Source organism: Crocuta crocuta, unplaced genomic scaffold (assembly GCF_008692635.1).
Source record: "Crocuta crocuta isolate KB4526 unplaced genomic scaffold, BGI_CrCroc_1.0 scaffold383, whole genome shotgun sequence".
Taxonomy (NCBI): Eukaryota; Metazoa; Chordata; class Mammalia; order Carnivora; family Hyaenidae; genus Crocuta; species Crocuta crocuta.
Genome location: NW_027531897.1, coordinates 349089 through 363110, shown reverse-complemented (window position 1 = coordinate 363110; position 14022 = coordinate 349089). Strand labels below are relative to the sequence as shown.

Genomic DNA, 14022 nt, shown 5'->3' with positions numbered 1-14022 from the left:
CCTTCATCAGAAAACATTTAACATGTCATCTACTTGGTGTTTAACATTGAGGAATTGAACTTGAAAATTTAAAAGCCATCTTTGGAACTCTCAATCCACCTGAAATCTTTGTAGCTACATACAAGTGTAACGTGTTCATTTAGTTTACGTCTCTGTTTTTCTTTTCTTTTTATTTTTTAATGTTTTATTTATTTTTGTGAGTGAGAGTGTGTGGGGAAGGGACAGAGAGGAAGGGGAACAGAAGATTTGGAGGAGGCTCTTCTCTGACAGCCTAATGCAGGGCTCAAACTCACAAACTCTGAGATCATGACCTGAGCCGATGTTACTCAACCAGCTCAACCAACTAAGCCACCCAGGTGCCCCCACATCTTTGTTTTTCAAAATAACTATAAAGAGGAGTAAATAAGCAGACTAACACAACTGAAAGTAGAATTCTACTCACTCCTATAGAAATGTAAATGTGCTTAGGTTCACTACTGGAATTATGGGTTGGGAAGGCTGAGGTAGGCCAGTTTGAGATCCTAACTACCATTTATAGCATTATTCTGAGCTCAGAAATTTTAAAGGGAAGAAAATAATATTTTTTGAAAAGGTCATAGAGTATATTAGCAATCATATATTTTACATTTAATTTTTGACCAGCCTAATGCGATAGACAATAATAAATCAACTGCAACAATAAACTGTTTGTAAAAAAAAAAAATTAAAAAATAAAAAAAATAAATCAACTGCAGATCCTATGTTCTTTCTGCTCTTCCAAGCTACTTTTCTTTTAAGTTTATTTATTTATTTTGAGAGAGATTAAACGTGGCAGTTGGGGGATGCAGCACAGAGAGAGTGGGAGGGAGAGAAAATCCAAGCAGGCTCTGTGCAGACAGGTTCTGTGCTGATGCACAGGCTCAGTCGCACCACTGTGAAATCATGACCTAAGCTGAAATCAAGAGTTGGACGCTTAACTACCTGAGCCACCCAGGCACCGCACAGGCTACTTTTTTAAAGTGACGCATTCTGAGTTTTGAACAGTAGATTTACCAATGAAATTTCAACATAGGCATAGTCATAAATTAAAGACTGCCCTCATCAGCGTTAAGCATCCACTACAGAACCATACTGCCTGGTTTCAAATCGCTTAGTAGCTGATGACCTCAAGCCATTAACTTAACCTCTTTATATGTCCTATCTTTTTTTTTTTTTAACATGTATTTATTTTTGGGAGACAGAGTGAGACAGGGCATGAGCTGGGGAGGGACAGAAAGAGAGGGGGACACAGAATCCGAAGCAGGCTCCAGGCTCTGAGCTATAAGGCTCAGAGCCTGACATGGGGCTCATACTCACAGACCGCAAGATTGTGACCTAAGCCAAAGTCAGAGGCTTAAGTGACTGAGCTACCCAGGCGCCTCTGTATGTCCTTTCTTTAAATGTGTGTAATACTATCTCCCCTAATCGAGTGTTTTGAGGATTAAATTGTCTAGCACATACCAAGAATAGTACCTAGCACAAGCAGTACTGTGAAAAATCAGGATGATAGGCCTGTATTAGAGAGTGTCATTTCTCTGTGTGAAAATTTGAAATCTTTGTCGTGAGATACTTTTAAGATGACATTTTATTTCATTTTAATATTGTAGTAACCCAAAGAGGACTGTTACTCAGTTCACATATTTTATAATTATTGTTTATTAGAAAAGTATATTCTAATTAGAATAGTGTAAGTATCTAAAATGTTAGTTTTATTTTTCATATTTTTAACATTTATTTCCACTATTGTCTCTTGGTGTATATTTTTTAGGAGAAAACACCTTTTGGCCAAGGAAAAAAGGAACATCATTAAAATCAGATGCTGCACTGTCAAAATCAAAACGAAGAAAACAAACAGATAGGGTTTTTGAAAACCAAGAGGTCCAAGCTATTGGTGGCAAAGATGTTTCTCTCTTTCTCTTCAGAGCTTTGGGGAAAATACTATATTGTAAAAGTAAGAAAAATCTATTAGGTATTGGTCCTACAACTGAAATTAAATACTAATTTTTGTTTTATTTTTTTTAATGTTTTATTTATTTTTGAGAGAGAGATAGAGACAGCATGAGCAGAGGAGGGTCAGAGAGAGAGGGAGACACAGAATCTGAAGCAGGCTCCAGGCTCTGAGCTAGCTGTCAGCACAGAGTCCGATGCGGGGCTCGAACCCACAAACCATGAGATCATGACCTGAGCCGAAGTTGGACGCTTAACCGACTGAGCCACCCAGGCGCCCCCATAGTTTTATATGTTATACCACAAAGTAAATAATCATAATGGACTATTGAAAAAAGTTCTTTGTGTACAGTGGGTGGCCTCAGTTTTCTCTCAGGTATTTTTCCGAGTCTTGTATAAAATCGCTGCTTCAGTGGGTCAAAAGTAGTATGTGAACACACATTACTGAAGCTTCATGCTTTTCATGCTGGTTATTATCTGAGATTTTTTTCTGGTTGCCAAAGGCCCAGTTGTTTTAAGCTACTGCTTTTATCTTGCTATAAAACTCTGAGTGCCTCTCATACCTGTTTTCCATCTTCTTTCCTCCTTGCCTCTTTCTCTTCTGTTGTCTTTCTGTATTTCTGCTTCATTCTCTTCTCACTCCAGGCACCCTTCTTCTTGTAGGCTATTATCTCTCAGTTCCTTCTTTCCAGATGGTTGAAAATTTGGGATTTCTCAATGGAAAACTTCATGACCCCTGAAGATGAAACTGGCATCACTTAGGTGGATATGAAGACACACTTGTGTCCTGGGATCCTCTTACCTCTGAACCTCAGTGGCTATTGCCACTGATTCTTTTCCTTCTACTCTCCTTTCCTTCTCAACATTCATTTGTAACTTCTTGCATCAGGGAACAGGGTCTCTGTTCTCTCTTGCAGAAAGCAGCCTCGTTTTACATTGTTAATAAAACAGTAAAGATCTCTGTATTGAAAATGAGGATCAAAAGAAGAAAACATCTCAGAACTGAAAAGGTGAAATGCAGAGTGCTCTGAGAATTGGAATCTTTTACTACCAGAAAAGCCATAATCCAGGCATCAGATGTCTAGTTTGAGTTCTTAAGAATAGTGATAGTGAGGCAACTAACCATATATAGCAAGGTGCTGTAGTAGCAAGGCAACTTACATAGGCCTCCAGTTACTTTGTTTTTATTTTTAATATCTTGCTTAGTATATTTGGTATTATGTGCCTAAAGTGTTGAAAAACCCTTCACATGAGTGGTTCTATATATTAAGGTGATGTTATTTTTAATAATTCCAGAATCTTTTTTATAGGAACATCTTTAACAGAATTAGATTCCCCTCGGTTGCCTTCACATTTATCAGAGTATGAACGGGATACCTTGCTTGTTCAACCTGAGGTAAAGTCTTTAATAACATATAATACTTTTTACAGGATATACGTTAGTTACATTTATGGAAATGTCCATTTAGCCACTAAATTTTCACCAAAATAATATATGTATACTTCTTTTTATAGGAAGTAGTAGAAATGTCACATATGCCAGGAGAGTTATTTAATTTATATCTTCACCAAAACTACTTAGATTTCTTCGTGGAAGTAGATGATGTTGTGAGAGCCAGTGAATTTCTGAGTTTTGCAGATATCCTCAGCGGTGACTGGAATGTAAGACCACTTTGACTTAACTATTTTTGTTCATGAATGTTTCATCAAAATTAGAAAGTTTACTTTCATTCCTTATTATTTGATGTTTTATGTAACTTCTTAATAACAATGATAAAATTATTTAATCCGGTGCAGTGTTTGTAATGATACTGGTTAATCTGATTTTCTTTGGTGATAATATAACACTAATTTTTTCTGAAGTTATTTTCTGATTATAAAACTAATATACAGAAAATTTAGCAACCATTGAAAAGTAGATAGGGAAGAAGTGTGGTTTTATACTTTCTTTTACTTTTTAAATAATTTTTTTCATAAATTTGATATTATTCACTATAAAATTTATATATTTTCCTAACATTTTAACATTGCTCTGATCGGTGTAATAGCCACTAGTCACATATGGCTATTTACATTAGGTTAAATTACATTTAATTTAATTTAAAATTCAGTTACTCCTGGTGACTTGGTGACTCAGTCGGTTAAGCTTCTGACTCGGCTCAGATCATGATCTTGCAGTCTGTGAGTTCGAGCCCTGTTGGGCTCTGTGCTGACAACTCAGAGCCTGAAGCCTGTCTCAGATTCTGTGTCTCCCTCTCTCTCTGCCCCTCCTCCACTCACTCACTGTCTCTCAAAAATGAATAAATGTTAAAAAAAAAATTTTTTTTAATTCAGTTTCTCAGTCATACTGGCCATATTTCCAGCGTTTGATAGTTACCTGTGTGGCTAGTACTACTATATTAAACAGCCAGATACAAAACATTTTTGTTATAGAAAGTTTTTTTGGACAGTATTGTTTTGATATATTAAATTTCTGTTATAAATATTGAAATAGTATTTATCATTAAAATTAGAAAAGATACAGTGAAAAACATGGATGGTATGGTTTCTGTGTTATATTTAGTTTCATTATTCAGCAGTTGTGTTTGCTTAATTTTTCTTATATTATTTATTTTGAAATTTTCTAAGCTATAGACTAATGGAAGAATAGTAAGATGAATGCCTGTATACCCTTAGCTTTTGTTCACCAGTTTTTCACATTGTGTTACATTTGCTTAACCTCTATGTGTTTATACACTTGTTTTGGCCCAATAATTGGAAAGTAATTGCAAACTATGTCACTTAATACTTAGGTCGTATTATAACCACAATAGCATTTATCACACTTAAGAAAACTAACATTAATTCAGTAACATATTGTCATTATTTTGATTTCCCAGTTGTCTCAAAATGTATTTTAAGTTGTGTTCAACACTCACATCCAAGATCTAGTTAGAGTTCACACACAGCAGTTGATTGTTATGTCTCACTTGAATTTGATTTAGGTAATTTTGTAGCTTACTATTTTCAGGGCTGTGGCTTGTTGAAAAAAGTGAGCATTAAGTAAATATGGTTAGTGGTTTTTTTGGCGTCAGCAAGATGAATAGCACTACTTTATAAATCACATTTATTTTACATTGTCTCCTGTTTTAGACACGCTCTTTACTCAGGCAATATACTACATCCATAGCTACGAGGGGTGTGATGCATTCCAATAAAGCGCGAGGATTTGCTCATTGCCAAGGAGGAGGATCAAGTTTTCGACCCTTGCACAAACCTCAGTGGTTTTTCATAAATAAAAAGGTAAAAAAGAATTGTATACTTTTAGTAGGTAAACTTTATGGTATTTGACTTATATCTCAATGAAGCTGTTTTTTTTTTTTTTTAGTTTTAAAAAAGGTATTTTATTGTTAGTAAAATTAGTTGATAATACCCAGTTTTCTTAGAATTACAGTAAGACACAAAAAGAACCCTCTTCGTGAATGCCCAGTCATTATTTTTAAGGAAAAAAAAACTTAAAATTTTAAAGCACATATTTTATTTATTAGTTGACTATTATTGAATTCAAAGTGTCATTATAATTACATTTTAATTATAATTGAAAATAGGGGCATCTGGCTGATTCATTTTGAAAAGCCTGCTACTCTGATCTCAGAATTGTGATTTCGAGCCCCACATTGAGTGTAGAGATTATGAAAGAACAAGAAAGGAGAGAAAATAAAGCTTTAAATATGGCAGATTGAATTAGAAGTCAAAAATAGGTGGTCCCACAAAGTTGAATACTACACACAGAGATTTTTTTCCTCATTAATTGCCAGTCTTTAAAAATGAGTATAATTATTTAAACTCAGATTTGGATTTCTGGCTCAGAATGTCTGGACTCTCCTGAAATAAATGCAAAGTAAGGCAGCACTGGCCTGTATTTTGACATCACAGCAATCTGGTCAAGCCAAGTAGCATCTGCCCCTTGAAAATGGCAATGGTGGGTACCTTCCCCAGTTGTTTCATTCACTTCACTGATTTATGTACCGTCCAGAGCATCTGAATTTGTGAACCCAGAACTGCATCATCTCTGAGATCTCGTCCAGTTCTTAAATCATATGGCAAAATAGGAGCCTGTAATTTGTTACCTGAGACATTTTTTCCAAGAGATCATGGAGAATTTCATGACTTTTAACAAATTTGTGTCCCTTATTAACTTGCTTTACTCTTCATAGCACATAAATTAACTTTGCCTTATAGTTACCTATGAATTGTTTGTAAAACTGTAAGCTCTTCAAAGGCAGATTGTGCTGGTCTCCAGCCTAACATTGTACCTGTGTTAACTAAAGAGAATAAATTCTTTCACTGAGAAACCGTATCCTCACATAATTTATGATGTATGCTTATAAACAGAATTCCTTTTAATATAAAATTTATTTTCCTTCTACCTTAAGTCTCTTAAACAAAAACTCTTACTGCTGTTATGCTAAATATTAAATAGTTGTATAACTAAAATTCTTTATTAGATAAGGCTAGAACAGTTACAAAAAACTAATTAGATAAACTCTAAAATGTATGTTTGTGGTATATATATGCATACTTTGTGATACAATAAGCTTTATTTGTCTAGGAATACATCTCAATTTTTTTTTGTTTTTTCATTTCATCTTTTTTTTTTTTCCTTCTATACAGTATCGGGAAAATTGCCTGGCAGCAAAAGCTCTTTTTTCTGACTTCTGCTTACCAGCTTTATGCCTCCAAACTCAGCTGTTGCCATACCTTGCTTTGCTAACCATTCCAATGAGAAATCCAGGTAATAACAAGAACTTTTATTTAATCTAAGAAGTATTGTTTCATTTTGTTAATTTTAGAGAGAAAGAGAGCATGAGTGGGGCAAGGGAGAGAGAGAGAGAAAGAGAGAATCTTAAGCAGGCTCCTTGCTCAGCATGGAGCCCCATATGGGGCTCGATCCCACGACCCTGTTATCATGACCTGAGCCGATATCAAGTCAGACATCAACTGACTTATCCTCCCAGGCACCCCCAAGAAGTAGTGTTTTATAACCTTATCTTTTTTAAGGTCAACTTTATCTTTTTTAAAGCTACATTCTAGTGAGACTAAGGTTTTTTCCTTTATTTTTTGATCCATAAGGAATACATGTTTTAGAGTTAAAAAGGAAGAATTCAAACAATAACAGAATTATATAAAAAAAATATTAAAAGTCCCCTATAACCTCAGGTAATTCTTTTTGAAAGATTGGTTTAGTTCTTCCTGACTTTTTTCTGTGCATTTACAAATAGTAGGTATATGCTTTAATTAGTATATATCACTTACCATGGATAGCGCTCCATATATTATAAATTAGTACTCAGTCAGCTCCAGAGGTTGAAAAGTCCAGAATCAAGGTCCAAGCAGATCCAATGTCTGGTGAAGACCTCCTTCCTAGCTTGTAGATGGCTGTCTTCTTGTATTCACATGTGGCAGAGAGCAGAGCAATCTCTGATTGTTGCTTTTGTAAATACCAGAAATCCAGGATCATTTTATTCTTTCTCTGCCCTAGTACTAGAACCAGGAATTCCAAGGAGCCCTGGTTCCTTTTAGTGGAAATGGTATTTAGAATTTAGGATCTGGGGACGCCTGGCTGGCTCAATAGGTAGTGTGTGACTCTTGATCTAGGGGTTGTGAGTTCAATCCCATGCTAGGTGTAGAGCCTACTTTAAAAAAAAAATTACAATTCGGGCACTAGGTATGGTCATTGCTGTTGGGAGTATCACTGTGTCTGCTTTTTCAGTGGAACAAATCTAGGAAGTGTGTGTGTGTATGTGTGTGTAAACCATGAATTCACCCCAGTACTTTCAATTTCAGCATAGTACCACAGAGTTTATTTTAACCTTTCCCAGTTCAGTAACTAGTACTGGTTTAGACTACTTACACTGAAATTATCTGGAGAATCATCCACTGGTTAAAAATTCAGATTATAGAGGGCCTCCTGGGTGGCTCAGTTGGTTAAGCGTCCCACTTGAGCTCAGGTTATGATCTCACGGTTCATGGGTTTGAGCCCCACGTCGGGCTCTGTGCTGACAGCCAGCTCAGAGCCTGGAGCCTGTTTCAGATTTTGCATCTCCCTCTCTCTCTGACCCTCCCCTGCTCATGCTGTCTCTCTCTGTCTCTCTCTCTCAGAAATAAATAAAAAACATTAAAAAAAAATTTTTTTTTAAATTCAGATTATAGAATCACAACTCCTTTTTCCATATCAAAAAGCTGTTTTTTAAAAACTCCTGATTCTGTTCTAGAGTAGATCTTTAAAAAGATAAGTATCTAAGAGCCCTCATAGAGTTGCCCTCATAGAGCACTCATCCTCATAGAATTTTTTATTTAAAAATTAGATGTTTTTGGGGGCTTCTGGCTGCTCAGTTGGTAGAGCATGTAACTCTTGATTTGATTTAAGTTTGGCTTTTTTTTTAAATCAATTTTTCTCCCATTTACTGTGTCATTTTAGAAGTTATTTCCTTAAATTTTTTGCTATTTTCTCTTTGTCTTTTATTCTGGTCCTCTGTTAGTGTATGTTCATACACTTACATATAGCCCACATTCCTCTGATAATATCGGTCATTTCTTTTCATTCCATTTACTCTGTGCAATCTTTATCAGTCTGTGTTCAAGTTGACTGATTCTTCTGCCATTTCAATTCTACTATTGAACCCCTGTAGTGAGTCACTGTTCTGGGTGAGTACTCAAGTGGGGGTAGCCTCTGAAGATCTTGGCTGGGCCCCTCCTCGCATGGAGCCTCCACCCTATGAATGAGCTCGGGTAGGGCCATTGCAGTTTGAGGAGGAGGCAGTATTCTCGGCCTGCTGTGCTGCTAGGATAGAGCTTCCATGCCAAGGGTTGGAGAAAGGGAGTCCCGGATTCTTGGCTGACCGCAGCAGGGAGGGAGTTGTATGAGGACTGGCCTGTACCCACCTAGAGTGAAGTCTCTCTAAAGGTAAGGAAGTGTAGCAGTGGGGCCTGGGTCAAATGCCACAGACTCTTGCTGTTAGATTTTCCTGAAAAAAAAAAAAAAGTTTCTTCATGACATAGCTTTATCATCTTAATCCATTTTTAAGTATATAGTTTAATAGTGTTAAGCATATTCACTTTGTACAACCAATCTCTAGAACTTTGTCATTTTGAAAAATTGAAACTACACACGTTAAACGCTAGCTATCTCCCACTCCCTGTCTACCACCTACCTTCTGTCTCTGAATTTGACTACTCTAGGTACCTCACATAAGTGGACTCATACAGTGTTTGTCTTTTGTGACTGACCTGTTTCACTTAGCATGTCATCAAAGTTTATATTATAGCATGTATCAGCATTTCCTTTTCAAGGCTGAAGAATATCACATTGTATATACCACATTCTGTTTATCCATTCATCTGTTGGTGGATATTTAAGTTGATTCCACCTTTTGGCTATTGTGAACAACACTGTTGTGAACATGGGGTATACAGTTACTCTTTAAGACCCTGCTGTCAATTCTGTTGGGTGTATACCCAGAAGTGGAAATGCTAGGTCATATAGTAATTCTGTTTTTCATTTTTTAAGGAGCTGCCTCACCATTTTCCACAGCAGTTATACCAGTTTACATTTCCACCAACAGTGCCCAAGGGTTTCAGTTTCCATACATCTTTGTCAAGCTTTTTATTTTTATTTTTTTTACAACAGACATCCTAATGGATATGAAATGGTATCCCATGGTTTTACTTTGAATTTTCCAAAGGATTTGTGATTTTGAGCTTGCTTTTTCTTTTTCTTTCTCTTTTCTTACTTTCCCTCCCTCCCTCCCTCCCTCTCTCCTTTCCTCTCTCCCTCCCTCTCTTCCTTCCTTTCTTCCTTCCTTCCTGTACAAGAGGAGGGGTAGAGAGAGAGGAAGAGAAACCTAAGCAGGTTCCATGCCCAGTGCGGAGCCTGATGCAAGGCTTAATCTCATAATCCTGAGATCATGGCCTGAGTGGAAATCAAGAGTTAGACATTCAACCAACTGAGCCACTCAGGTGCCCTGAGAATCCCTTGCTTGTTGGCCACATATATATGTTCTTCAGAGAAATGTCTGTTTAAAGATTTTTTAAATCTGATTTTTTGAAATCTGTTTCAGCTCAAATTTCTTTTATCCAAGATGTTGGAAAACTTCCCCTGAAGCGACACTTTGGAAGGTAAGCTGACTGTTTTAATTTTCAGAGAACTGTTACTGAAATGTCCATTGAATATTATCTGCTTTTTCAGTATACAACCAATAAAAATTTATCTGTAATCCTCCAGTTAACAAATTTTGCATATCTGGAAACCTTTTAACCTTTCCTCCCAAGATGTTCTTAGTTTATTTTTTTTCCTAATTTTTCTTTAAATGTTTATTTTTGAGGGAGAGAGTGTAAGCAGGGGAGGGGTAGAGAGGGAGTGGACAGAGGATCCAAAGTGGACTATGCGCTGACAGCAGCAGCTTGAACTTGAACTCACGAATTGTGAGATCATGACCTGAGCCGAAGTCAGACACTCAACTGACTGAGCCACTCTGGCGCTCCTTAGCCTGTGTTTAAAGCCTGTAGGAACTAGGAACTACTACAAAAGCACTGTCTTTTTTCACTTCCTTATTTTAAAAGATTCAGACAAATAAAACCTAGATATAGAGAGGTAAATCTGTATCTGTGCCGTTCATTTTATTGCAAAATCATTTCTGGGCTACTGTCAGTGATACAACACGTATATTTCATTTCTACTTAGCTTGTCTGTAAGATGAAATTATGTATTCAGGCATTTAATTAATTTATTACTGTTTTATTTTACTTTTTCTCTAATTTTAGAGAGAGAGGGAGAGAGCACAAATGGGGAAGGGAGCAGAGAGAATCATAAGCAGGCTCCACACTCAACCATAGAGCCTGATGCAAGGCTCGATACCATGACCCTGAGATCATGACCTGAGCCAAAATCAGGAGTCGGACTCTCAACCGACTGAGCCATCCAGGCACCCCAGTTCTTTAACATTTTAAAAACGTTTAGGGGCGCCTGGGTGGCTTAGCCGGTTAAGCGTCCGACTTTCGCTTAGGTCATGATCTCGCCGTTCGTGGGTTCGAGCCCCACGTTGGGCTCCCTGCGTCGGGCTCTGTGCTGACTGCCAGCTCAGATCCTGGAGCCTATTTCGGAGTCTGTGACTCCCTCTCTCTCTGACCCTCCCCTGCTCACGCTGTCTCTCTCTCTCTCTCTCCTAGAAATAAATAAAACATTAAAAAAAATAAAAACGTTTAAAAAGGGGTTTTTCACTGTTCTCATTGGTTCAATTACTTGATCTAACTTAGGATTTGTCAGTGCTACTTACTGCAGTGACTAGTACTTTATCTTTTCATTCATGCTGACCATATTGAACGTTATCATTGATTCATGTTGACAGTATTAAATACAAATATTTAGTTTGATATTTAATATTAATACTTAATAGTTCTCTAGTTTCCTATAATCCAACTTAACCTTATTTTTGTACATTTAGCTTATTTCCAACTTTATCACAGCTTTCCTTATAGCTTAAATCATTGCTATTGCTAGGTCATGTAGTAATTCTGTTTTTAATTTTTTAAGGAACTGCCTTACCATTTTCAATAGCAGTTACACCATTTTACATTTCCACCAGCAGTGCTCAAGAGTTTCAGTTTCCACACATCTTTGCCAAACCTGTTTTTTTTCCTATCGTAACATATATCCTAAAGGATGTGAAATATATCCTAAAGGATCAAATGTTACTTACATAGGATATATTCCTAGAAATGAAGTTGCTGGATCAATGGACATAAACTTTTTCAAAGTCTTTGCTCTATATTGCCAGATTGCTTCTAAGAATATTTTGCTAATTTTATGTCCATTTACAGTGTATCAGCATATTCTTTTCTCCTAACTCTTGACACTGCTGGGTTTTTATTACTTACTTGAGGCACCTGGCTGGCTAAGTTAGAAGAGCATGCGTCTCCTAATCAAGGGATCGTGTGTTTGAGCCCCATGTTGGATGTAGAGATTACTAAAATAAATAAAAGACAGATAGTTGGATAGATAGACAGATAAATGATCTTTGCCAGTTTTAAAGATTACAGGACTAGTTCATTATTTCAATTTCAGTTTTTAAAATTACTAATTAGATTGAACAATTTGTTTCATTATGATTTGTACTTTTTTAATGTAAGTTGTCCATGTTTTATATCCATTTTTCTATTCTATTTAATTTTTTCTTTTTAATTTGTAAGAATTCTTTACAAGTTGTTTGTATTGTAAGTTGTAATTTATTCACATTTTGCCATTTACCTTGTACGTTTGTTTGTATCATTAAATAAGCTAAAGGCCTGGCTGAACAGTGAGCACAGTGAAGGCAGACTAAAAACTAAAGGTGGCTTCATAGTCCTCACATGCATGGTGTGATTTAAAGGGCATCCCCTTATTTGGTTATTATTGATGGCTGCATTGTAAATCTGACAGGTTGAAAATGGAAGCTCTGACGGACAGGGAGCCTGGAATGATAGACCCTGACAGTGGAGATGAAGCCCCGCTTCCTGGAGGGCAGCCTTCAGAGGAAGCTCTGGGTGAAGTCACTCAAACCGCTGAAGCTGAAACCTGCTGTCTTCCTTTGAGTCAGAATGAACTGCCTGCCAGCCAGCCTCGGTCCTTTTCCACACAGGAAGACCTGGAAGAAGAAGAAGAGATGATCATAGAAGACTATGAGAGCGATGGGACATAGAAACCAGCCCGCCAATCATGTTGCTCCTTGGCAGATTCATGTTCCTTTTATTCAGTGGTACCTGAGCAGAGATAATATACTTCTCAGCTGAATGAAAGTTTAATTCTTCACTCTTCTAGTACTTCAGCACAATATACCGACTTCCCTGTCATTTTGAAGTAAACAGAAGATCAAGCTTCAAATACCTTAATTTTTGTTTTTCTAGTATTTATTGAGTCTTGTGTGTGGTGCTGGGAGAAGGTCAGTGTGTAGGACGTATGTTTGAACATTATGCCAAATATCAAACAATGTGAAGGAATAATTTTGAATATTAAAACTTGATGGGGTTGTAAATATGAATTATAAAAGCTTAGTACGCAATTATGAGTGTAAATAAACTTTGTGCCTTATCCACAGTTTCTCTATGGTCTTTAAGTTCTCAAATACCATTTTTATATGCTGTACAGTGGACTATTTTAGATACTTTTTGGAAAGTAATTTATATCAATATTAAAATGTTGAATTTCTTTTCGTTTCCTCCTTTAATATTTAATAACATGTATTGTCGGCCAGGTATCATTGGGCGTAAAATATGAATCTCCTTTATCCATTGTTAACACTTTTCAAAAGATAGGGAAGGAAGAGAACTTTGAAAGAGAACTCTCTGGAGCGGTGAAACGGCACCTTCACTACTTTTCCAAGCTGCGTGTGCGCTCTCGCGGCGCGGGTCTGTAACAGCAGCTCTGAGGTGCGGGGGCGGGCCCGGACCCTAGCGGGAGTCCCGGCCTGACAAAGCCGGGCGGGCGGGGCAAACTTGGATCGGCCCCGCCCCGGGAGCGGAGCCCGGTTTCTGCGCCGCGGGCGGCGAATGAGCTCTTCCAGGCGTCCGCGCAGGTGAGGGGGCGCGAGGGGTGGGGCCTACGTGATCCGGGCGCGGGCGGGGAGGACCCGGCGGCCCCCCGGCAGGTGTGCGGGCGGGGAAGCAGAGGCCGTGGGCTCTCAGCGNTCGCCGTAACCTGCGCCGAGACCGGACGGCGGCGCGGGGAGAGGGGAGAGGTGAGGGCCCCGGGGGAGCGGGGAGGGCCCCTCAACCAGCGCACTTTCATCCAGGGGACACAGGTGCGCGGCGAGCCGCGCCCCGCCGGCCGCGAAGGCGCCGCCCTTTCCTGGCGCGGAGATCCTCCTATCCCGACCTGGGCACGGACTTAGTTCCGGCCGCCTTGGGGCGGAATCTCGAAAGACCGAGAGTGGGTTTTCCCTGGGGCGCGAAACTGGACCGCTCCCTGGGGTGGTTCCCTGAGGTGGGCAGAGCCGAGGACTGGTGGGGCCGGACGCCCAGCGGCAGGCTCGGGGGAGACCCTAG

The 14022-nt window shown here is 38.4% G+C and overlaps 2 protein-coding genes across 3 annotated transcripts in view; both read left to right on the top strand.

Annotated features, from left to right (window-relative positions):
* RAD17 (RAD17 checkpoint clamp loader component) overlaps positions 1-13186 on the top strand; it is a 33348-nt gene extending 20162 nt beyond the window's left edge. The window contains exons 11-17 of the mRNA XM_077773589.1: positions 1787-1969; positions 3276-3361; positions 3481-3627; positions 5098-5247; positions 6619-6739; positions 10065-10122; positions 12422-13186. Of these exons, the coding sequence (XP_077629715.1) occupies positions 1787-1969; positions 3276-3361; positions 3481-3627; positions 5098-5247; positions 6619-6739; positions 10065-10122; positions 12422-12680 (1004 nt within the window). The 3' untranslated portion in view covers positions 12681-13186. The remainder of the gene's footprint in view (positions 1-1786; positions 1970-3275; positions 3362-3480; positions 3628-5097; positions 5248-6618; positions 6740-10064; positions 10123-12421) is intronic.
* A 323-nt stretch (positions 13187-13509) lies between these two features.
* The window catches only part of MARVELD2 (MARVEL domain containing 2), a 27506-nt gene continuing 26993 nt past the window's right edge, over positions 13510-14022 (top strand). Inside the window, exon 1 of one of the 2 annotated variants that reach the window (XM_077773583.1) lies at positions 13510-13553. The gene's annotated coding sequence lies outside the window, so the exon portion shown is untranslated. Of the gene's footprint in view, positions 13554-13665; positions 13716-14022 lie in introns of those variants that run through there. The other variant, XM_077773584.1, reaches the window with a different exon arrangement.